General features: G+C 38.9%; 1 protein-coding gene across 2 annotated transcripts in view; it reads right to left on the reverse strand.

The window, feature by feature from the left end:
- Nucleotides 1-17939, reverse strand: part of LOC131438427 (semaphorin-2A) — a 250567-nt gene that overhangs the window by 57247 nt on the left and 175381 nt on the right. For both annotated transcript variants that reach the window (XM_058608443.1, XM_058608442.1), the window contains exon 4: nucleotides 8461-8512. In XM_058608443.1, coding sequence (XP_058464426.1) covers nucleotides 8461-8512 — 52 coding nt within the window. The remainder of the gene's footprint in view (nucleotides 1-8460; nucleotides 8513-17939) is intronic.

The following is a 17939-nucleotide window of genomic DNA, read 5'->3' on the forward strand; positions in this document are numbered from 1 at the left end:
CCTCAGTTTGTCCAAACGTTCATCTTCTGAAGTGACAGTACCGCCCAGCACAATGTATTCCATCTTTATTTTGTCTTTTATTTCGCCAATTTACCAATAATCATTCTTTTTTGTGCACGAAACGACCGAAATTAGCTCTGCGCCTAATTCGTATTACTGTTTTTGAATTAGTTGATTTTAACAACAAAATTTCCAAAATAACTATGAAATTAGTTAAAATAGAGAATTTACTTTGCTGAAAAATACTCTTATTTTTAAAGAATGTGTTTAGTTGGCGAATATGCTGGACATAAATCAGCAATATTTCAATCCAACACAAAATTGTCATTGACAACTAATTTTGTTATTAAAATCAGAAATTTTGTTTCTATTTATCTATCACCATCATTGTTGAAGGACAGCACAAAGAAAACAAAAAAAAAAATTTCTGCTAACAAGTTTATTAGCCAAAAACTCATGAGAAGTGTCAAAGCAATACAATCTATTAAAAAGCTAAAATGGTCAATCTTGCTGAAACTGCTTGAAATTTGTTTTGATGTTTCTCGCATGTGTTACAATATATCCATATTTAAATTTCTAAACTGATATGTAAAAATGCCGTAATCTGTTGATGGAAAGTGTATTTATTCAGAATTTGTTCGATTGTGCGTAATAATGTTTTTACGTGGAACAGTAAAGTGAGATTCGATTGTTGCACTCTAATTGTATATGTCAAATGAAGTTTTTTGTATCTTCCAACCTTCCGGGCTACGCCGTCCGGTGTACTACTTGTATTCGGTTTTTGTTTTCCGAGTGCTCAAAGTTTTCAGTGCGAAAGTCGATTTCGCAAGGTCGAATGAAGAAAACAGCGATTTAGAAGAAAAATTTTCAAAAAGAAGTTTATGTTTCGTTTATGTCTTTTTCTCCAATACAACATCGTATTTATACCTGTCAATATAGAAAAGACAACCGCGACTGAATTTTTGTTTCTGTAGTAGTGTGCCATCTAGTGGCTAGTAGTCATTACGGTGTTAACGTTTTTTCGTTGATAATGCGCCATATAGCTGCAAATTGCAGAAGCCAATTCAACCATTTATGTTGGTTGAAAATAACGTTTTATTTCTCTAATTCAACTAAAAAATTAGTTAAAATGAAATGAAGTGTGCCTTAGCTAAGAAATGACAACACGTTTAATTGACGAATTCAACTAAAAAAATAGCCATTTCAACAAATATTTTATTATTATTAAGGGAATGAGAATTAAAAAATCTAAATTAGCAAAAGTAAGATCTTTTTGGTTGTCTCAAAAAATAACTAACTAAAATCAGAAAATCAACTAATTTTTTCGCAAAATGCTGATTTCGGTCTTTCCGTGTATGCACACTGAAACATCTGAAATTTGAAGACAAACACGAGAAAAGATCCTAAGTTCAAATGGCAGTTCCTCTTTTTTTTCTCTCTTTTGAATATTACGATCTTATCGGCAACCCTTCTATCTTACACTTTGCATAGAATAACAACTGAAACCATTAACTTTCGATCGGCTGTTAAAAAAATGTTGTAAAATACAGAAATATGCCGTAATAACTTATAGCGAAAATAAACAAAGAGAAACTGTCGTTTGTACTTGGGACCTTTTTTAATATTTATCGAAATTTAATAGAAATGAAACAGAAGCATTCAAATTATCCTTATTTTTCATTATGAGCATTCATTGTGCTATTGTTAATGACAGCTCTAATTGATTTGAAATTGCCATCAAACCCATATGAGTTCAAACACAAAATTTAGTATTGCCTCCAACTTTTAATTTGTGGTATCAGGAAAATCATGATGCTGAAAATCGTTACTAAGATTAGGGCTAGTAAATTTTTTCTCGGATTGGCACTAAAATTCCCGACTTTTTCGCGGTGAAACCAAATTTCCCACTTGTCCCCGGTTTTCCCGACATTCCCGGTCACTTGCACCCTGCAATTTCCAGAACTTGTTAATTGATACCCAAATGGGACTAGCTTTGGTAAAACCTGTCCACGGTTTCCGGTGATATCGGATATAGTGATTAAAAACTCCAATATGGAAGACATTGAAAACAGCTTCATATTTCATTTTCGTGTTAAGAATGTCGAATGTTGTACCACAAAATAAGGTTTTGAGGAAAGCATTAATTTTATGTTTTCACTTGCAGGAAACTGCTGCATAGTTCATCGTATGCTTGTTGAGGCATATGGTGATCATGTTTTAATAGAAGTAACATGCAAAAGATTGTTTAAACGGCTCAGAGATAATGATTTTGATGTAAGAAATGAAGAACGTGTTAGACCATTACAAAAGTTTCAAGCTACCGAATTTCAAGTTATATTGAATGAAGACGATACTTCTAGTCAAAAATGAATGGCAGCAATGTTAAATGTTGCACAACAAACAATTTCTGATTGTAAAAAAGCTATGAGTGAGGCCCAAAAATGTGAAAAATGGATGCCCCATGAATTGAATGAAAGATAGGTGGAAGACCGAAAAAACACTTGGGAAACACGAAAGAAAATCAGTTCAATCAGAATGGTTACTAGCGATGAAAATTATATCTATTACAGGAATTCTAAACGGAAAAAAAAATCATGGAAAACCAACCATCAACATCGACTGCAAAACCAGATCGATGGTAATGCTATGTGTTTGGTGGTATCGGACAAGTGTGGTTTATCATGAGCTTCTAAAACCTACTGAAACTTTTAATACTAATCGCTACAGATAACAAATGATCCAGATTGAGTCATACAACTCACTAAAGTAATTTTGTTGCAAGACAATGTACCTGCACACAAAACAAAACCGGTTCATGATACAATCAAAACACTTGGGAGCTACTACCCCACCCGCCGTATTCACAAGACTTGACCTCTTCCGACTACCGACCTTTTCATCGATAAGCTGAACAGCACTTCCATTTCTACGAAGAAGTTGAAAACTGGATATCTGAACGGTTGTCAAGATGCGTCAATACTTTGAATGAAAATTTTTTTCTCATTCAAAATTAATGTTTTACTTTAACAAAAAAATGCTTATTTCATACCAGTAAACCTGGTATGATGGTGTACGATTAAAAGACGGTACATGAAAAAGACGAATGAATCATGAATTGCATATAGTACTGGAAGCACAAAACCTCGCACCCGGCTTGTTACCAGAATGTTGGATAACAATACGGAGAACACGGTCTTCAAAAATTATCCGACCAGTACAAGAAGAAAAAGTGCACAGCGTACAAGGTTCATTGATCAAGTTAAGGATGGCCTATCAAGATTCATGAGCAAGGGGGCATGCAACGGCTCTGCATTTGAAACTCTCGCGTTCTTAAGGTATTTCTTCTATAAAAACGTGTTTAATCCACCTAGCAGTGAGATGATACCTATTTTTATCAATCCGCATGTGTTTTTTGCATGAATATTCTTCGGTGTTTAAGTTTTCATGACATTATTTTAATGACCCTCGTTTTAAGCGACAATTTGAGATTTTAATCACTCATTACTCTGTAATGTCGAAACTGCAAATCGGATCGAATTTGAATCTAGAAGTGTGATAATCGATTAAACATGCCATGATATGTAAGTTACACTCTAGAGTTTACGGTAATTTAAGGTACTTCCAGAGCCGGTATTCAGGAACCAGCATAACCCAAACCGATTCGTATGGCCATATGACGAATAAATTACAACAGTTTTGAGTTCAACTTTGAAGCTTTTCGGGATTGTCATCTTCTATATCGGTTTGAATTTTAAAAATTCATCATCATGTAATTCGAGAACCGGAAGTCATAATTGGATAAAATAATTAATTTTTGTATATAAGTTTGTTTTAATTAAAATTTTTGTTTCTGAAATTTGATTAGGCTTTTTTTGAGAAAACGATTGAGCTTTGAGAAACGATTTTATACTGGAACCGGAATTCTAAAAGCGGTATGGCCGAAGTCAGATAAATTCACCTGAGTAGCTGTACACTTTACATTTGTTTCAAAACATTTGAAAATCAGTTAAGACATCTTTGAGAGATCATAGCACGAATTAAATTTTTAGGTGCCTTCTGATCGACAACTGAATACCACTAAAACTGAAAAAAGTTAATTTTTTTATCGACTATCCAAATCTGCTAACCCGATAAACCTGATTAAATTATGTGGAATAGACATTTTTATACAATCCCCGAAACCAGAAGTTGGATCTGACTGAAAAGCAAGATGTTTTATAGAACTTTGAAACTTTTCATTTGAATCTTAGATGATTCTTAGATTTCATTTGCATCTTAGATCGGTTCAGCCATCTTCAAGAAAAATGAGTTACACAATTTTGATTTCGTTTCACATATCATCCTGTAGTTCCGAAACCAGAGGTCGGAACCAAACATAATGCAGGAACTTTGTTTGGGAGCATACGACTTTTCGTATGAATCTGAATTTGTAGAAAAGAAATTTTCCGAGAAAATTAATTGAAGTTATTCGTCACACACGCATTTGCTGATCTCGACGAACTGATTCGAATGGTATATGGATGTTATGTTGTTCCAGCATTTATTGCTGTAAGTAGTTTAAAACAAAATAATTAAAAAAAATTCTGCCATCATCTGGTTTATATATGTCATATTCGAACGATTATGTTGCCAAAAACGAGCCGTGCCAAAATCGGTCCGAGGCTAAATGTCATGAAAAAGAATGCTGTACACAATCCTTTTGGTTCTTAGAAACAATTGTATGTAACAGTATAAAAAATCGTGTTTTCCGTTGCTCCCAAGCATTTCTTTGTCAAACAGCGCTCAAAACTCCTACTGCTGGAATAGGGGGAAAAGTCGCTTACAGAAAAATTTCGATATCTCAGTTAAAAATGGACGGATTTTAACAATCTATGGCTTGTTGGATAGGTATTACCGTGCGGAATCTAAGTCTGAAAACATATTCTGTTTTCAAGGTCAATTGTGACAGATACTGTAAAAAAACTGAAAATTTTGACATAAAACTTTGTATAACTCAAAAAGTAAACATCCGATCTCAAAACCATTCAATAGCGTTTTGGGTGACGGGGAGACCTTTCATTTGCGACTAGTTTGATGAAAATCGGTCCAGCCATCTCTGAGATCTCGACCTCTTAGTTGACAACACACATACGGACACACACACATACACACACACACACACACAGACATTTGCTCAGTTCGTCGAGCTGAATCGATTGGTATATGTCATTCGGCCCTCCGGGCCTCGGAAAAATTTTCGAAAGTTTGAGCGAATTCTATACCTATTTTTTATATATATAAAAATAGGTAAAAAGACTATCAATAAGATTTTTCTTTGTATATGGTTCGCTAAGTGCCCAGTTTGTCGGATAAAAATCAAATCAGACAACCAATAAGCGGTCACACCGAAACCTCCATTCACGAACCAAAGGAGAGTTCGAGTTAGTTCATAAAAAATAGTTTCCGTTACTTGTTATTTAATTAGTAAAAATTTAACGTTATTTGGGATTTGGTACGTAGAAAAAGTTAGTGTTTAAAGTGAATGTTTTAAAATCTAATCATATGGATATTTTCGGAATGGATTTGATAACTAGGAGCCAAAAAACGATATTTGTGGTCGATCCGAAATCCAATACAGTGACTTCCGGTCTACTGACATTCCTTTGAAACCCTTATAATATGGTATTTTCTGAACGATTTTAAAGAGCAGATGCCTGAAATCTATGTTTGAGGATATTTCGTAATCCAAGATGGCGACTTCCGGTTTATTCCTGTCTCTTGAGAAGGCTTACAATAAGGGTTTCCAATAAATATCAATAAACCGAAAGTCGCCATCCTGATCCGCAATTCTAAATCTAAACGACTGTGACTTGTTTTTGTTTTCAAAACAGATAGGGATTGAAAAGAATTGTGTAATAATTTAGAATACAATTCAATGTGACAGAATGACGAAGCAAAGTTATAAAATATAATTTTAACTACGTTCCCAAAACATTTTGTTTATGGTCGTCGACATTAGTTTTAATAGTCATAGTGCTCTCCGTTGCAGTTATTTTATTCGTGATAAATATGATAAATGTGTTTCACTGGGAACTATTTTCATGAATTGTTTCGTGAGTATAATTACGTCATCAATGAAATTTTTATTTTTTTTGCAGGGTAGAAAAAATGAGTTGAAAAAATTCAAAGATCGGGAAATTCCACTTTGTATTCCGTGTGCGATAATTCTCACAGCAAGATATCTATATTGATCGCTGTAGCCACCAGCTTGAACACGAAGTCTAAGCACAAATTGTAAATCCTGATAGAAAAACAAATAAGCATTTGTTTTTTCTTTGTTGCAGTATATTTTTTCTGCTTTCATTACATCTGCAAGTATAATGAAACCAAATCACTGCCTAACCGAGCATATTCAGGAAGCTCGTATCCGGAGAAAAATGGCATCAAACCATAAATACCAATTCTTGAATCGCAAAAACCAACCGGCTTGTTTTTGCCAAGACGAAGGGGGCTTCAAATATTTGAGTCATCTTTTATTTATGAAACGCGTCTTCAGCTGGGATGTATGTGATTTGGTCCCTTCTAGTTTTCTAGGTTCCAGAAAAAACCCGCCCCCGCACTACTATTTGCTTAGTGTATGATTTCCATGCGTTCGACCGGGAAGTAAGTATACTGATAAGTCGTCGATGGTTCCCAGAGTCGCCGTTGTTGGTTGTGGGATAAATGGAAGCTGATCAGACGCCCGAAGGCGCCTTCCCGTGCTTGGGTTTGTCTGTACAACCGTAAAAGTATGCTGCGGTTCGCCGTCATCTCCTCGTCATCATCAAGAGCACCATTTAGCAATAAACACATCAAAGTGAAAGCAGCCGGAAGAAAAAGAGGGAAAAAACGTGGACCCCCCAACTTCGGGCGAAATCCTCGCATACACGCACCCTTCCGGCGATTGTCGTTCGTGTGGGGGGTGGGGGCGAGGTATGTTGATTCCGAGGGAAAAATAAACGCGTGCATTCCCTTTTAATTTAAATGCTGTACAAATATTATTCTATTATCTCGCAAATGCGCTCTTTGTGAGTGCGGATTAGGGTACGAACAGATTTGGCCATCCCCTCGAACCGACGAACCGTCCAGTTCGGTTCGGTGTAGGGCTTTTTGGTTTCGCTCCCAAGACGCTTTCACGACGATCCTTGTTGCGGTGCGTTGTGCGAGAGGGGACGGCCGCACACTTGCGGAAGAACATGTTGTGATCAAACAGATAGCCGGATAATAGGCTCGAGCTCTCGGCGATGACAGACAGCCGGATATGATGTGACGCTACAAGGGCTTTATGGACTCGTCCAGGTCGGAGGAACCGGCGGACGCATTTTTCGTTTTAAAGAACTGAAATGACTAGGCATTAAGGCATGTCAAGCTCAATTTTGCGCTTTCTGAAGGGTGGCGGCGAATGCCTGATAATCACATTGGATTACGGCAGTCATCAAGATGTGATGTGCTTTCCTGCAGATAAATGTATCACTGTCAACACAAAAGTCGGAAATGTTTTGGTATGACATTTTTTTTGGTTGTCAGTCATATAATTTATTCATTGCTGTTCGATCCACGTGGCTGCTTATCAAGAGCCAGTTAGTCAAGCCACGGAGCGTCACCGAAAAGACTTTTGAATGTAAGCTTTGTGTCATTCTCATTCGACTCGATTTATATTGAATGCGGAAACGTTATCATTTCGATTTCCGCGTCAATGAATTCGGATGCGACGGAAATCGGCACTCAATCAAGCATAAATACTTGCAATCTTTTAATGCCCCTATTCTCCCCGCTTGGAGAACGGAAGGGAAAATCGCCAAACATGGTCATCTATATTTTTGCTCCAACCGGTATCCCACGCCGATAACCCAAACGCCTCTTATTCATATCTAAGAGCAAACCTTTTTCCCATCAATTTGATCGGCAGAGCATTTTGTTTTATCATAGACATTTTTTCCCAATTTCTTTTCTTTCTTTCGTTTTGGTGAGTCTGTGTGTGTGTTGCGTTCGGTCTCATCTATTCAGTGTTTTCCGTGCGTGAAAATTTCACACTCTTAGAGGGACCAGATCAGACCAGTCTAGCAGACGAAGCAAAAAAGGACAGGCTGACCTGAAAAAAAAAAACACCCAAGCAGATAGCATTCAGCAAACTCCAGCTCCCAAGGATTCCTATCAGCAGGGGAAATCAGTCGAATTGACTGTGCGTTATGGGGGGGTCCCAATATTCGATTGTTGGTCAATAAAATCACCGAATCAGTGGATAGAGCACTGAAGTGGATCTCAAGTAATCTGCTGCTGAGTGTCGATTAGAGTGGAATTGACTCTCGACAGATTGAGATGTTGGATAAAAATGGTCGGAGGATGGAAGGTCTCCCGGGGAAGGGAATTGTTCTTTGCATCCCGTTGCGGTTATCCAATGTGTGTTACATGTATTGACTGCGAATTCTTCCGTTAACTTACCTCACATAATGTCATGCTGATGTTTTTCAGATTTAACCTGAACACTCGGTCCCTGAAAGGAAAGGTAAAAGAGAACAAATTGGTTATAAAGTCGATGAAAACAGTTTGATGATAAAAAAATTTTAATTGAAAACTAAATGAATAATATGCTTTTGAAGGTTATTATTATTATATCGTTTATTTACCCCCGGTTTGCTTTTGAAGGTATTATCTGACGTTATTCATCTTAATATTCAGGGTAGTTATAAGCCATAGAACAGTTATAAATTGTATATGATATGAACCCTAGCACATTTTTTTTTTTTCAATAATATAATTATTTTTTTTTAAGGCACACTGCTTTAGCTCTAAGGTGCCAAGGACTTTTTCTAATTTTATTAACGACTAACTTAAAACTAGGATAGTATGATTGGATAATGTTGTATTGGGGTCGCAGTGGTCGACTTTGGCTGATCCAACCTTCAGCTGGCGGTCGGCACCGGCCGGTGGATGGAATATGTCATGAGTCTTCCAGATGACGTTGGCCGCATCCCTCGGTCCGTGTGGGTCCGCGGGAAACACCCCCAGGCTACGAATACCCGGCGGGTGGCCCGCATGACTAGAGCGACCTTCCGTGGGCGATGATGGTGATGTAAATATAACGAAAAAATATAGAGAAGTAAATATTGCGGAAAACGAAGTAAAATGGGGATATGGGAACGAAATGACTAAGAACGACAGAGATCTAATTAGTTGACATCGAGATGGAGAAGAGACGGGGAGGGGGGAAGCGAAAAGGTTAGTGACAGCAAGAAGATCTTGTTAGTTCCGATGAAGATGGTGGACAGATGAGGAATCGGGATAATCGGCGGAAGTTAGTGTCGAACCTGCAGGTGAAAATAATTCTTAGCCACAGTTGAAATAACGTCGATAAATAGGAGGAACTTTCTAAGCAAGATGTAACAGATTACACTTGTATATTAATGTGTTTGAGGAACTGGTATATCAGAAGCATATATGAACTATCCCGACTCGCCAACACATCCCGAACCGGAACCTCAGTCGGTCTACCTCGGGCCCTGAGGGATTCCAATAGCTCCGATCTGGCGTCGCGATACTCTACGCACGACCACACGACATGCTCGATGTCCTGATAACCGTCGCCACAGGTGCAGAGCCCGTTCTCCACGATCCCGATACGCCGGAGATGTGCGTTGAATGTATAGTGATTTGACATGAGTCGTGACATAACGCGAATGAAATCACGACTCACGTTCATCCCCTTGAACCAAGGTTTCGTCGATACCTTAGGGATAATGGAGTGTAGCCATCGTCCCAGTTCGTCATTCGTCCATGAAGTTTGCCAACTTTCGAGAGTTTTCTGACGAGAAATACTGATAAATTCATTGAAGCAGATTGGTCTTTCATAAATGTCACCTTGTAATGCGCCCACCTTAGCCAATGAGTCTGCCTTTTCATTGCCCGGAATGGAACAATGCGAAGGGACCCAGACTAACGATATTGAATAAGACCGTTCAGATAAAGTTCGCAAGTGTTCCCGTATTTTCCCCAGGAAATATGGGGGATACTTTCCTGGCTTCATTGCCCGGAGAGCTTCTATTGAGCTTAGACTGTCCGTGACAATGAAGTAATGGTCTTTGGGCAATGTTTCAATGATCTCGAGGGTGTACTGAATAGCAGCTAATTCTGCGACGTAAACTGAAGCCGGATCACTGAGTTTGTAAGAAGCGGTGATGTTTTGATTGAAGATGCCGAAGCCTGTGGACCTGTCGATGTTTGATCCATCAGTGTAAAACACCTTTTCACAGTTGACTGTTCTAAATTTATTATAAAATATATTAGGGGCCACTCGAGGGCGTACGTGTTCCGGAATTCCACGAATCTCTTCTCTCATGGATGTGTCGAAAAACACAGTAGAATCAGAAGTATCCAAGAAATGAGCACGGTTGGAAGCAAACGAAGAAGGATTAATATTCTGAGCCATGTAATCAAAATACAAGGACATAAAACGGGTTTGAGAATTAAGCTCAACTAACCTTTCGAAGTTTTCAATCACCAGAGGATTCAAAATGTCGCATCGAATGAGCAAACGATATGAGAGATCCCAGAACCGGTTTTTCAACGGTAAGACGCCCGCCAACACTTCAAGACTCATCGTATGAGTTGATTGCATGCAACCCAAGGCAATACGCAAACAACGATACTGAATTCTTTCCAGCTTAATGAAATGGGTGTTCGCGGCGGATCGGAAGCAGAAGCATCCATATTCCATAACGGACAATATCGTTGTTTGGTACAACCTGATCAGGTCTCCTGGGTGGGCACCCCACCAAGTTCCGGTTATTGTACGAAGAAAATTGATTCTCTGCTGGCATTTTTGTTTCAGATACCTAATGTGACATCCCCAGGTGCCTTTGGAGTCGAACCAGACCCCGAGATATTTGAATGTGAAGACCTGAGCTATGTTTCCACCCCCTAGTTGAAGCTGTAGTTGTGCTGGTTCTCGCTTCCTTGAAAATACAACCAGCTCAGTTTTCTCCGTAGAGAACTCGATACCCATTTGAAGAGCCCATGTGGATAAGTTGGCAAGAGTATCTTGTAACGGCCCTTGCAGATCGCCAGCTTTGGGTCCTATAATGGACACAACGCTGTCGTCGGCAAGTTGTCTCAGCGTGCAAGATGTGTTGATACATTTATCGATGTCGTTTACGTAAAAATTGTATAAAAGGGGGCTTAAGCATGAGCCCTGAGGAAGACCCATGTAACTGAATCGTATTGTCGACAAATCACCATGCGCGAAATACATGTGTTTCTCAGACAATAGATTATGTAAAAAGTTGTTCAAAACTGGCGAAAGACCATGCTGATGCAGCTTCTCAGATAGGATATTTATAGAAACTGAGTCAAAAGCCCCCTTAATGTCTAGGAAAACTGACGCCATTTGTTCCTTACGAGCAAATGCCATTTGAATTTCTGTTGAGAGCAACGCAAGACAATCGTTCGTTCCTTTGCCCCTGCGGAAACCAAATTGTGTATCTGAAAGGAAGCCATTAGTCTCGACCCAATTGTCTAGACGAAACAGAATCATTTTTTCGAACAATTTCCGGATACAGGAAAGCATAGCAATCGGCCGATACGAATTGTGATCGGAGGCTGGTTTTCCTGGTTTTTGAATGGATATCACTTTCACTTGTCTCCAGTCATGTGGAACAATGTTGTCCTCAAGGAACTTATTGAATAAACTCAGCAAGCGTCTTTTGGCGGGGTCAGGCAGATTTTTCAACAAGTTGAATTTTATTCTGTCTAATCCCGGGGCTTTATTGTTACATGACAAGAGCGCAAGTGAGAGCTCTACCATCGAAAACGGTGTTTCGTTTATATTTGGTGTCGCGGCGCGGGTGATCTTCTGTTCCGGAACAGAGTCAGGACATACTTTTTTAGCGAAATCGAATATCCAGCGGTTAGAATATTCCTCGCTTTCATTCGTTGTGTTATGATTGCGCATTCGTCGGGCTGTGTTCCAAAGAGTGCTCATAGATGTTTCTTTTGTTAGGCCGTCTACGAACCGACGCCAGTAACCGCGTTTCTTAGCTCTAATCAAGTTCTTAATTTTAACGTCTAACGCCGCGTAATTCCGGTAATTATCAGGTGTTCCATTTTTTCTGAATATTTTATACGCGGAGGCTCTCTCCGCGTTTAAATTTGTGCACTCTTTGTCCCACCACGGGTTGGGAGGACGGATGTTAGTTTTCGCGCCGGGTACACGTTTCGTCTGAGCTTGAGTCGCGGTGTCGAGAATCAAGCCAGCCAAAAACGTGTACTCTTCCTCCGGAGGAAGTTGTTGAGTTCTTTCAAGTTTCTCAGATATCGCGGTCGCATAGCTATTCCAATCAATATTTCGTGTGAGGTCATACGAAACATTGATTGTCTTCGATGGTTTTGAGCCGCTGGTGATTGATATTACGATCGGTAGATGATCGCTACCGTGGGGATCAGGAATTACCTCCCACGTGCAATCCAACCGTAGCGATGTCGAGCAAAGTGATAAATCCAGCGCACTTGGTCTTGCTGGTGGTGCAGGAATCCGTGTCATTTCTCCCGTATTCAAGATTGTCATATTGAAGTTGTCGCAGATATCATGGATCATAGCTGATCTGTTATCGTCGTGAAGACAGCCCCATCCCGTACCGTGTGAGTTAAAGTCCCCTAAAACCAACGTCGGTGCGGGAAGGAGCTCAATGATATCACTGAGCCACCGATGCCCAACCGAGGCTCTTGGGGGAATATAGATTGAAGCAATGCAAAGATCCTTGCCTTTGATTGTAACATGACATGCGACAACTTCAATACCTGATATCGAGGGGAGGTTAATTCGATAAAAAGAATAGCACTTTTTGATCCCCAAAAGTACTCCTCCGTAGGGATCATCTCGATCCAGGCGAATAATGTTAAAATCGTGGAAGTTTAAGGATATTTCAGAAGTTAGCCAAGTTTCGCACAATGCAAATGCGTCACATTTCAGATTATTTACTAAAAATTTAAAAGAATCTATTTTTGGAATGATACTTCTGCAATTCCACTGTAAAACAGTGATTAGATCCGTGACCTCGATGGATGATTTAGCCATCGAAGGATACAATCGCTGAGAGAAGGGGCCAATTTGCAGTCAACTGCTTTAAATATGTTTTTACTGTTGGCATGAAAGCAATTAAAATGCTTTTAAGAGGGTCAGAAATATTAAAAGTTGTAAAAATCCAGTCCACAACATCAGAGAACTTGATAAGTCCAGCACCTAGTTGTTTCTCTGGTAGATTTTCAGGGACGTTTGGGGATTTTGTTGTCCCGGGAAGTGGTGGGAATTCCATCTCGGAACTGAGTTTTCCGAGACCAGGAGCCTTTTGCTTCGGTGGTTTGTCCCGATTCCCGTTAGCTGTAACTTTTCGAAGCCCTTCAGAAGACACCTTCGAACCCTTACTAGGTAGCTTATGAGAGGATTTATTCATTCTTTTCCTACAGCTATGAGGGACCGCCGATGATGGACCTTCCAAAGGGTCGTCAGAATCGCTCTCGTCAGTTGACAAGCAGGCATATGGGTTCGTTGTCAGTTTAGGAGGGGTGGCACTCTTAAGCATCTCGGCAAAGGAACGCTTGGAGTGTGCCTTCAGGGAACGCTTCATCCGATCTCCTCGCAGCTTATACGCAGGACATGCCATTAAATCATGCGGACCCTCCTTGCAGTAGAGACACTTTTCAGCATCCTTACCGCAAAAGCCATCCGCATGAGCCTCCCCACAGTTAGCACACCGGGGCTTATTGCAGCAATGAGAAGCTGTATGCCCCAATTGTTTGCAATTGGTACAATTCATTACTCGAGGTACAAAAAGACGAACAGGCAGACGAACCCGGTCCAAGAGGATGTAGTTGGGCAAAGCAGAGCCGGCGAAGGTCACACGATAAGAGTCAGATTGGGGATAAGACTTTGTTCCATCCCCGGCGATCGATACTGAATGCAATCGCTTGCAGTCCAGTATCTTGACGTTCTTAAGTGAGGGGTCCTTAAAACAGCCCTCTCCGTACTTAAGAACGTCCTCGCAAGTCAAACTCGAATCGGTGACCACACCGTCGATTTCTACTTCGCGAGCTGGCACGTAGACGCGGTACTCCCGCGTAAAATGATCATTTTGAACGAGCTCATTAGCCTGCTTTGAGCTGGTGAGCAGAACCCTGAGCTTATCTGGGCGTATTTTATCAATACTTTTTATAGTATTGTATCGCGAGGACAGATCCCGCGATATTTTCAAAACATTCAATTTTTTTTCTTTAGCCTTGGTCCGGAAATAAACCGAGTAAGGCCCGGCCGAGAGTGCAAGCCCATCGGGATAACTCTTTATGCGAGACTTATTGCTGCCAACAGAAGTCTCCATCTGATCATCGATAACGGAGGGGTCGGGATTCAAATTTAACATGTCGCGGAGCTACCTCCGCGCAGAAATAAATGATTCGGGGGGGGGGTAATGAACGGTCGAATGAAGAAGAAAAAAAAATATACAAAATAATAGTACTTAACTTTTAATCCAACGGGGGCCACCAAGGCCAAGCCCTCGTCGATCAGCGTATCGCCGCTTCGAGGGTGTGCAAAAAACCTCCGAGAGGAAAAAGCACACTCACTTATAATCCGCACAATAATCACAATGGCCACTGAAATCTGGCCTTGATCGATCAAACAATCACCGGCTAACGGTACTGTTTCGATCGTCCGCTCACAACAATGCACTGCTTCAGTGTATAATGTACAAAAAACCTCTCACAGAAAAAAAGCACTATTGTCTATTACACAATAGCGATATAATCTAGTTTTGATCGTCCGGTCACGTTATAACACACGGCACTGGTTTTTTTCGCAGTAAACACAAAGCACGTCCGTTCGCTCGGAAGGTTGAAACGGCAATGAACCCTAGCACATTTATTACCCACGAACAGAAGATTTACATTCGTTTAGCTTGAATGATGACAACCTCCATCTCTGTTGTTCCTTCGGAACAAAGATGAATAACGAATCAGATAGAGAGTATTTTTGTGCTCCACCTACTTAACGGAAGGACGACGACCCATCAGACTCGGTAATGATAACAAGACCAAGCTTATATCGGACTGGGTTACGAAAGCTGCATTCTATTATAAATTCGTTATTACTTGGCGGTCGGGTCAGGATACCAAACTACCTATTGCATCCTTCCAGCTTTAGCCACCTCTTGGATACTGGGTCTATCGTGGAGTTGGATGAGCCCGTGGCCAATCCTTCGTTTACATACACACACCGTTTTCTTGTATACCACTTACCCTAAACACATGTCGTTTGTATACTCCGTATGCTTGCAGGTTTTCCTCGAACATTACCAATGTCCCACGCTCATAGACCGGTGATATAAAACCGTTGTGCAAGACAAATCTAGGGTAAGCGTTTTACTTCTGGTACTCATAATAGGACCGAATTCCATTGTAGCTGCGTCTTTATATTTCACGGCTGTGATCGCTTCCCTGTTCTTAAGGCCATCGTCCAAGTATCATGCGCGCGGAGGTTTTAGGAAATTATCGATGGAAATTTTGAAAAATTTGTCAAAACAAAAAACATACAAGCTTTTATCTATCTGCAGGGCAAAAATGGCTTAAAAATTCGGAGAATTTTCCGAGTCTATTTGAAAAAATAATTCGATGATATACATTTTTTTTCAAATAAACCTTATGATGACTACAAAGATTACATTCGGACGTTGATTTTCCATGAAAAACGAGAAAAGGTTTTCCAAAAATATGTCCGAATATGATCCTTGTAGCCAGCATAAGGTTTTCCAAAAATATGTCCGAATATGATCCTTGTAGCCAGCATAAGGTTTATTTGAAAAAAAAAATCATACCATCGAATTATTTTTTCGATTAATTGTGAGAGATCACAAAAAAAACTAATTTTTTAAGAGCTATTTTTGATAAGACTCGGAAAATCCTTCGAATTTTTCAGCCATTTTTGCCCTGCAGATAGATGAAAGCTTTTCAAAGGTCTGTATGTTTTTGGTTTTGACAAATTTTTCAAAATTTCCATCAAAAATTTCCTAAAACCACCCGCGCGCATGGTACTTGGACGATGGCCTTAATAAGAATTCAACGTTGAAATTTGCATCTCATCGGTTATTTTCCGTAGCGTAGATGATAAAACCTGCTTGATTACTTCCCACGAATTTATTGGATCTATCTTGAAAAGCTGGTTACATTAATGAAGTATTGTTTGTCAACAAATTAAATCATTTTTTCCTATCTTTCTCAAACTGTATGTATTCCGGTCCTAAAAAAATCTCTTCTGCTATAACCAAGTTGCAATCAAGCAAAATTTTCATTCCATTGAATTACCCATCCCCTGTTATTCAAACAGGTTTTGACCGAAACGTGATGAAAATGTACGTATTTGTGCCAATCCACAGTGGCTCAAAAGTAAAATTTTGCACTTTTTATTAAGAACGGGTTAAAAACGTGTTTTTTTAGGTACTGTATCTTCAGCAAAGTGATAAATCTCCTTACAAGTGAAATAAAAATATTATATTAGCTCAGGGTTAACATAGGGGTTAAGTAATTTCAACGAATTTGAAACGATTTCGCAGAAGATACTATTCCCGTAACTTGAGTGTACTTCATGATATAAAGTGTTTTCTTAAAAAGGTGTCCTAAAATCAGTTTTTGTAAGAAAACTTATATATTTTTTATTTCTATGAATTTTTCGTTTTATACAAATTTTTCCATCAATAAAAACTACATCACTTTCTCAACTATACTATGCCACTATCATTTCAGTTTAATGAAATAGAGCCATGTCTTTTTACAAAATTCTTGGAAAGAAACGTAATATTAAAACTCATTTTTTAGTTATTTGTATTTATTTGTATCACGATTCGTAAGTGATCTGGACTGCTTGCGTTTATGATTCTCCCTACATCTGTATAAATGAAAATTCCTAATCGTTATGAAAAGTACAATAAAGCAAGCGTTTATCGATCTCCATTTTAATTGAGGAATAGAGGATATTTATCCGCAGAGGTTTACGATAGAAAAACTTACCAGAAAATGACATAGCGTAATTCGACACGATGATTGCTTTTTTTCAAAGTTATGGCATCTTATTTCGATTCGTAAAATGTCTGATTTTCTGTACAACTTTGTCGAAGTTATTTAGCCCCCATGTTGACCCTGAGCTAAAATAATATCTTTATCTCACTTATAGGGAGATTTTTATGGCGCTTATTATTCTGAGTAACTTTGCCGAAGATACTGTACGTTAAAAACCACGTTTTAATGATTTATCAATTAAGAACGTACAATTGGGCTTTTGTACCACTGTTCAATCTCATCCCAAGAAGCTCGTTAAGTTGCTGATTCGTATTTTTATACTGATTGTGAAACTTATCAAGTTAGTTTATATTACTATTCTGGAAACTGTAGTGTTATTGAAAAGCGAAATTTTTCGGTGTAGCGCAACATATCTTCAAGTTCTTCCCTTGTTATGAATATCAACTGTGTAACTCTTTTTATATTATGACAAATTTCGTATATTCGACAATCAGTGATATTAGCTAGAAAGAAATTGAATATTCAACTGTATGAGATCCGTTTAAATATATATGTTTCATGAACGTTACGAACGTTATTAATAAGTTTTACATTTGATTTACAAAACAACTGCTCATTTCTCGAACATGAATTATGCAAAACATTCCATGTATGAAGAATTGATAAAATTTTATGGAGAAATGTGTATTTGTACGCCTGAAATTTTCAAGCGAGTTCAAATAAATGTTCACCTAATTTCTGTAAAAATAAAAAGCAAATTGTATTTTAATCAGAATAATCGAAACGGTGTTTAAAATATGCATCAGATAATTTTAACACATCCTTACAAATTTTTAGATCATTTCGATGAAATAATTAAAAAATAT

The sequence above is a fragment of the Malaya genurostris genome, chromosome 3 (genome assembly GCF_030247185.1).
Source record: "Malaya genurostris strain Urasoe2022 chromosome 3, Malgen_1.1, whole genome shotgun sequence".
Classification (NCBI taxonomy): domain Eukaryota; kingdom Metazoa; phylum Arthropoda; class Insecta; order Diptera; family Culicidae; genus Malaya; species Malaya genurostris.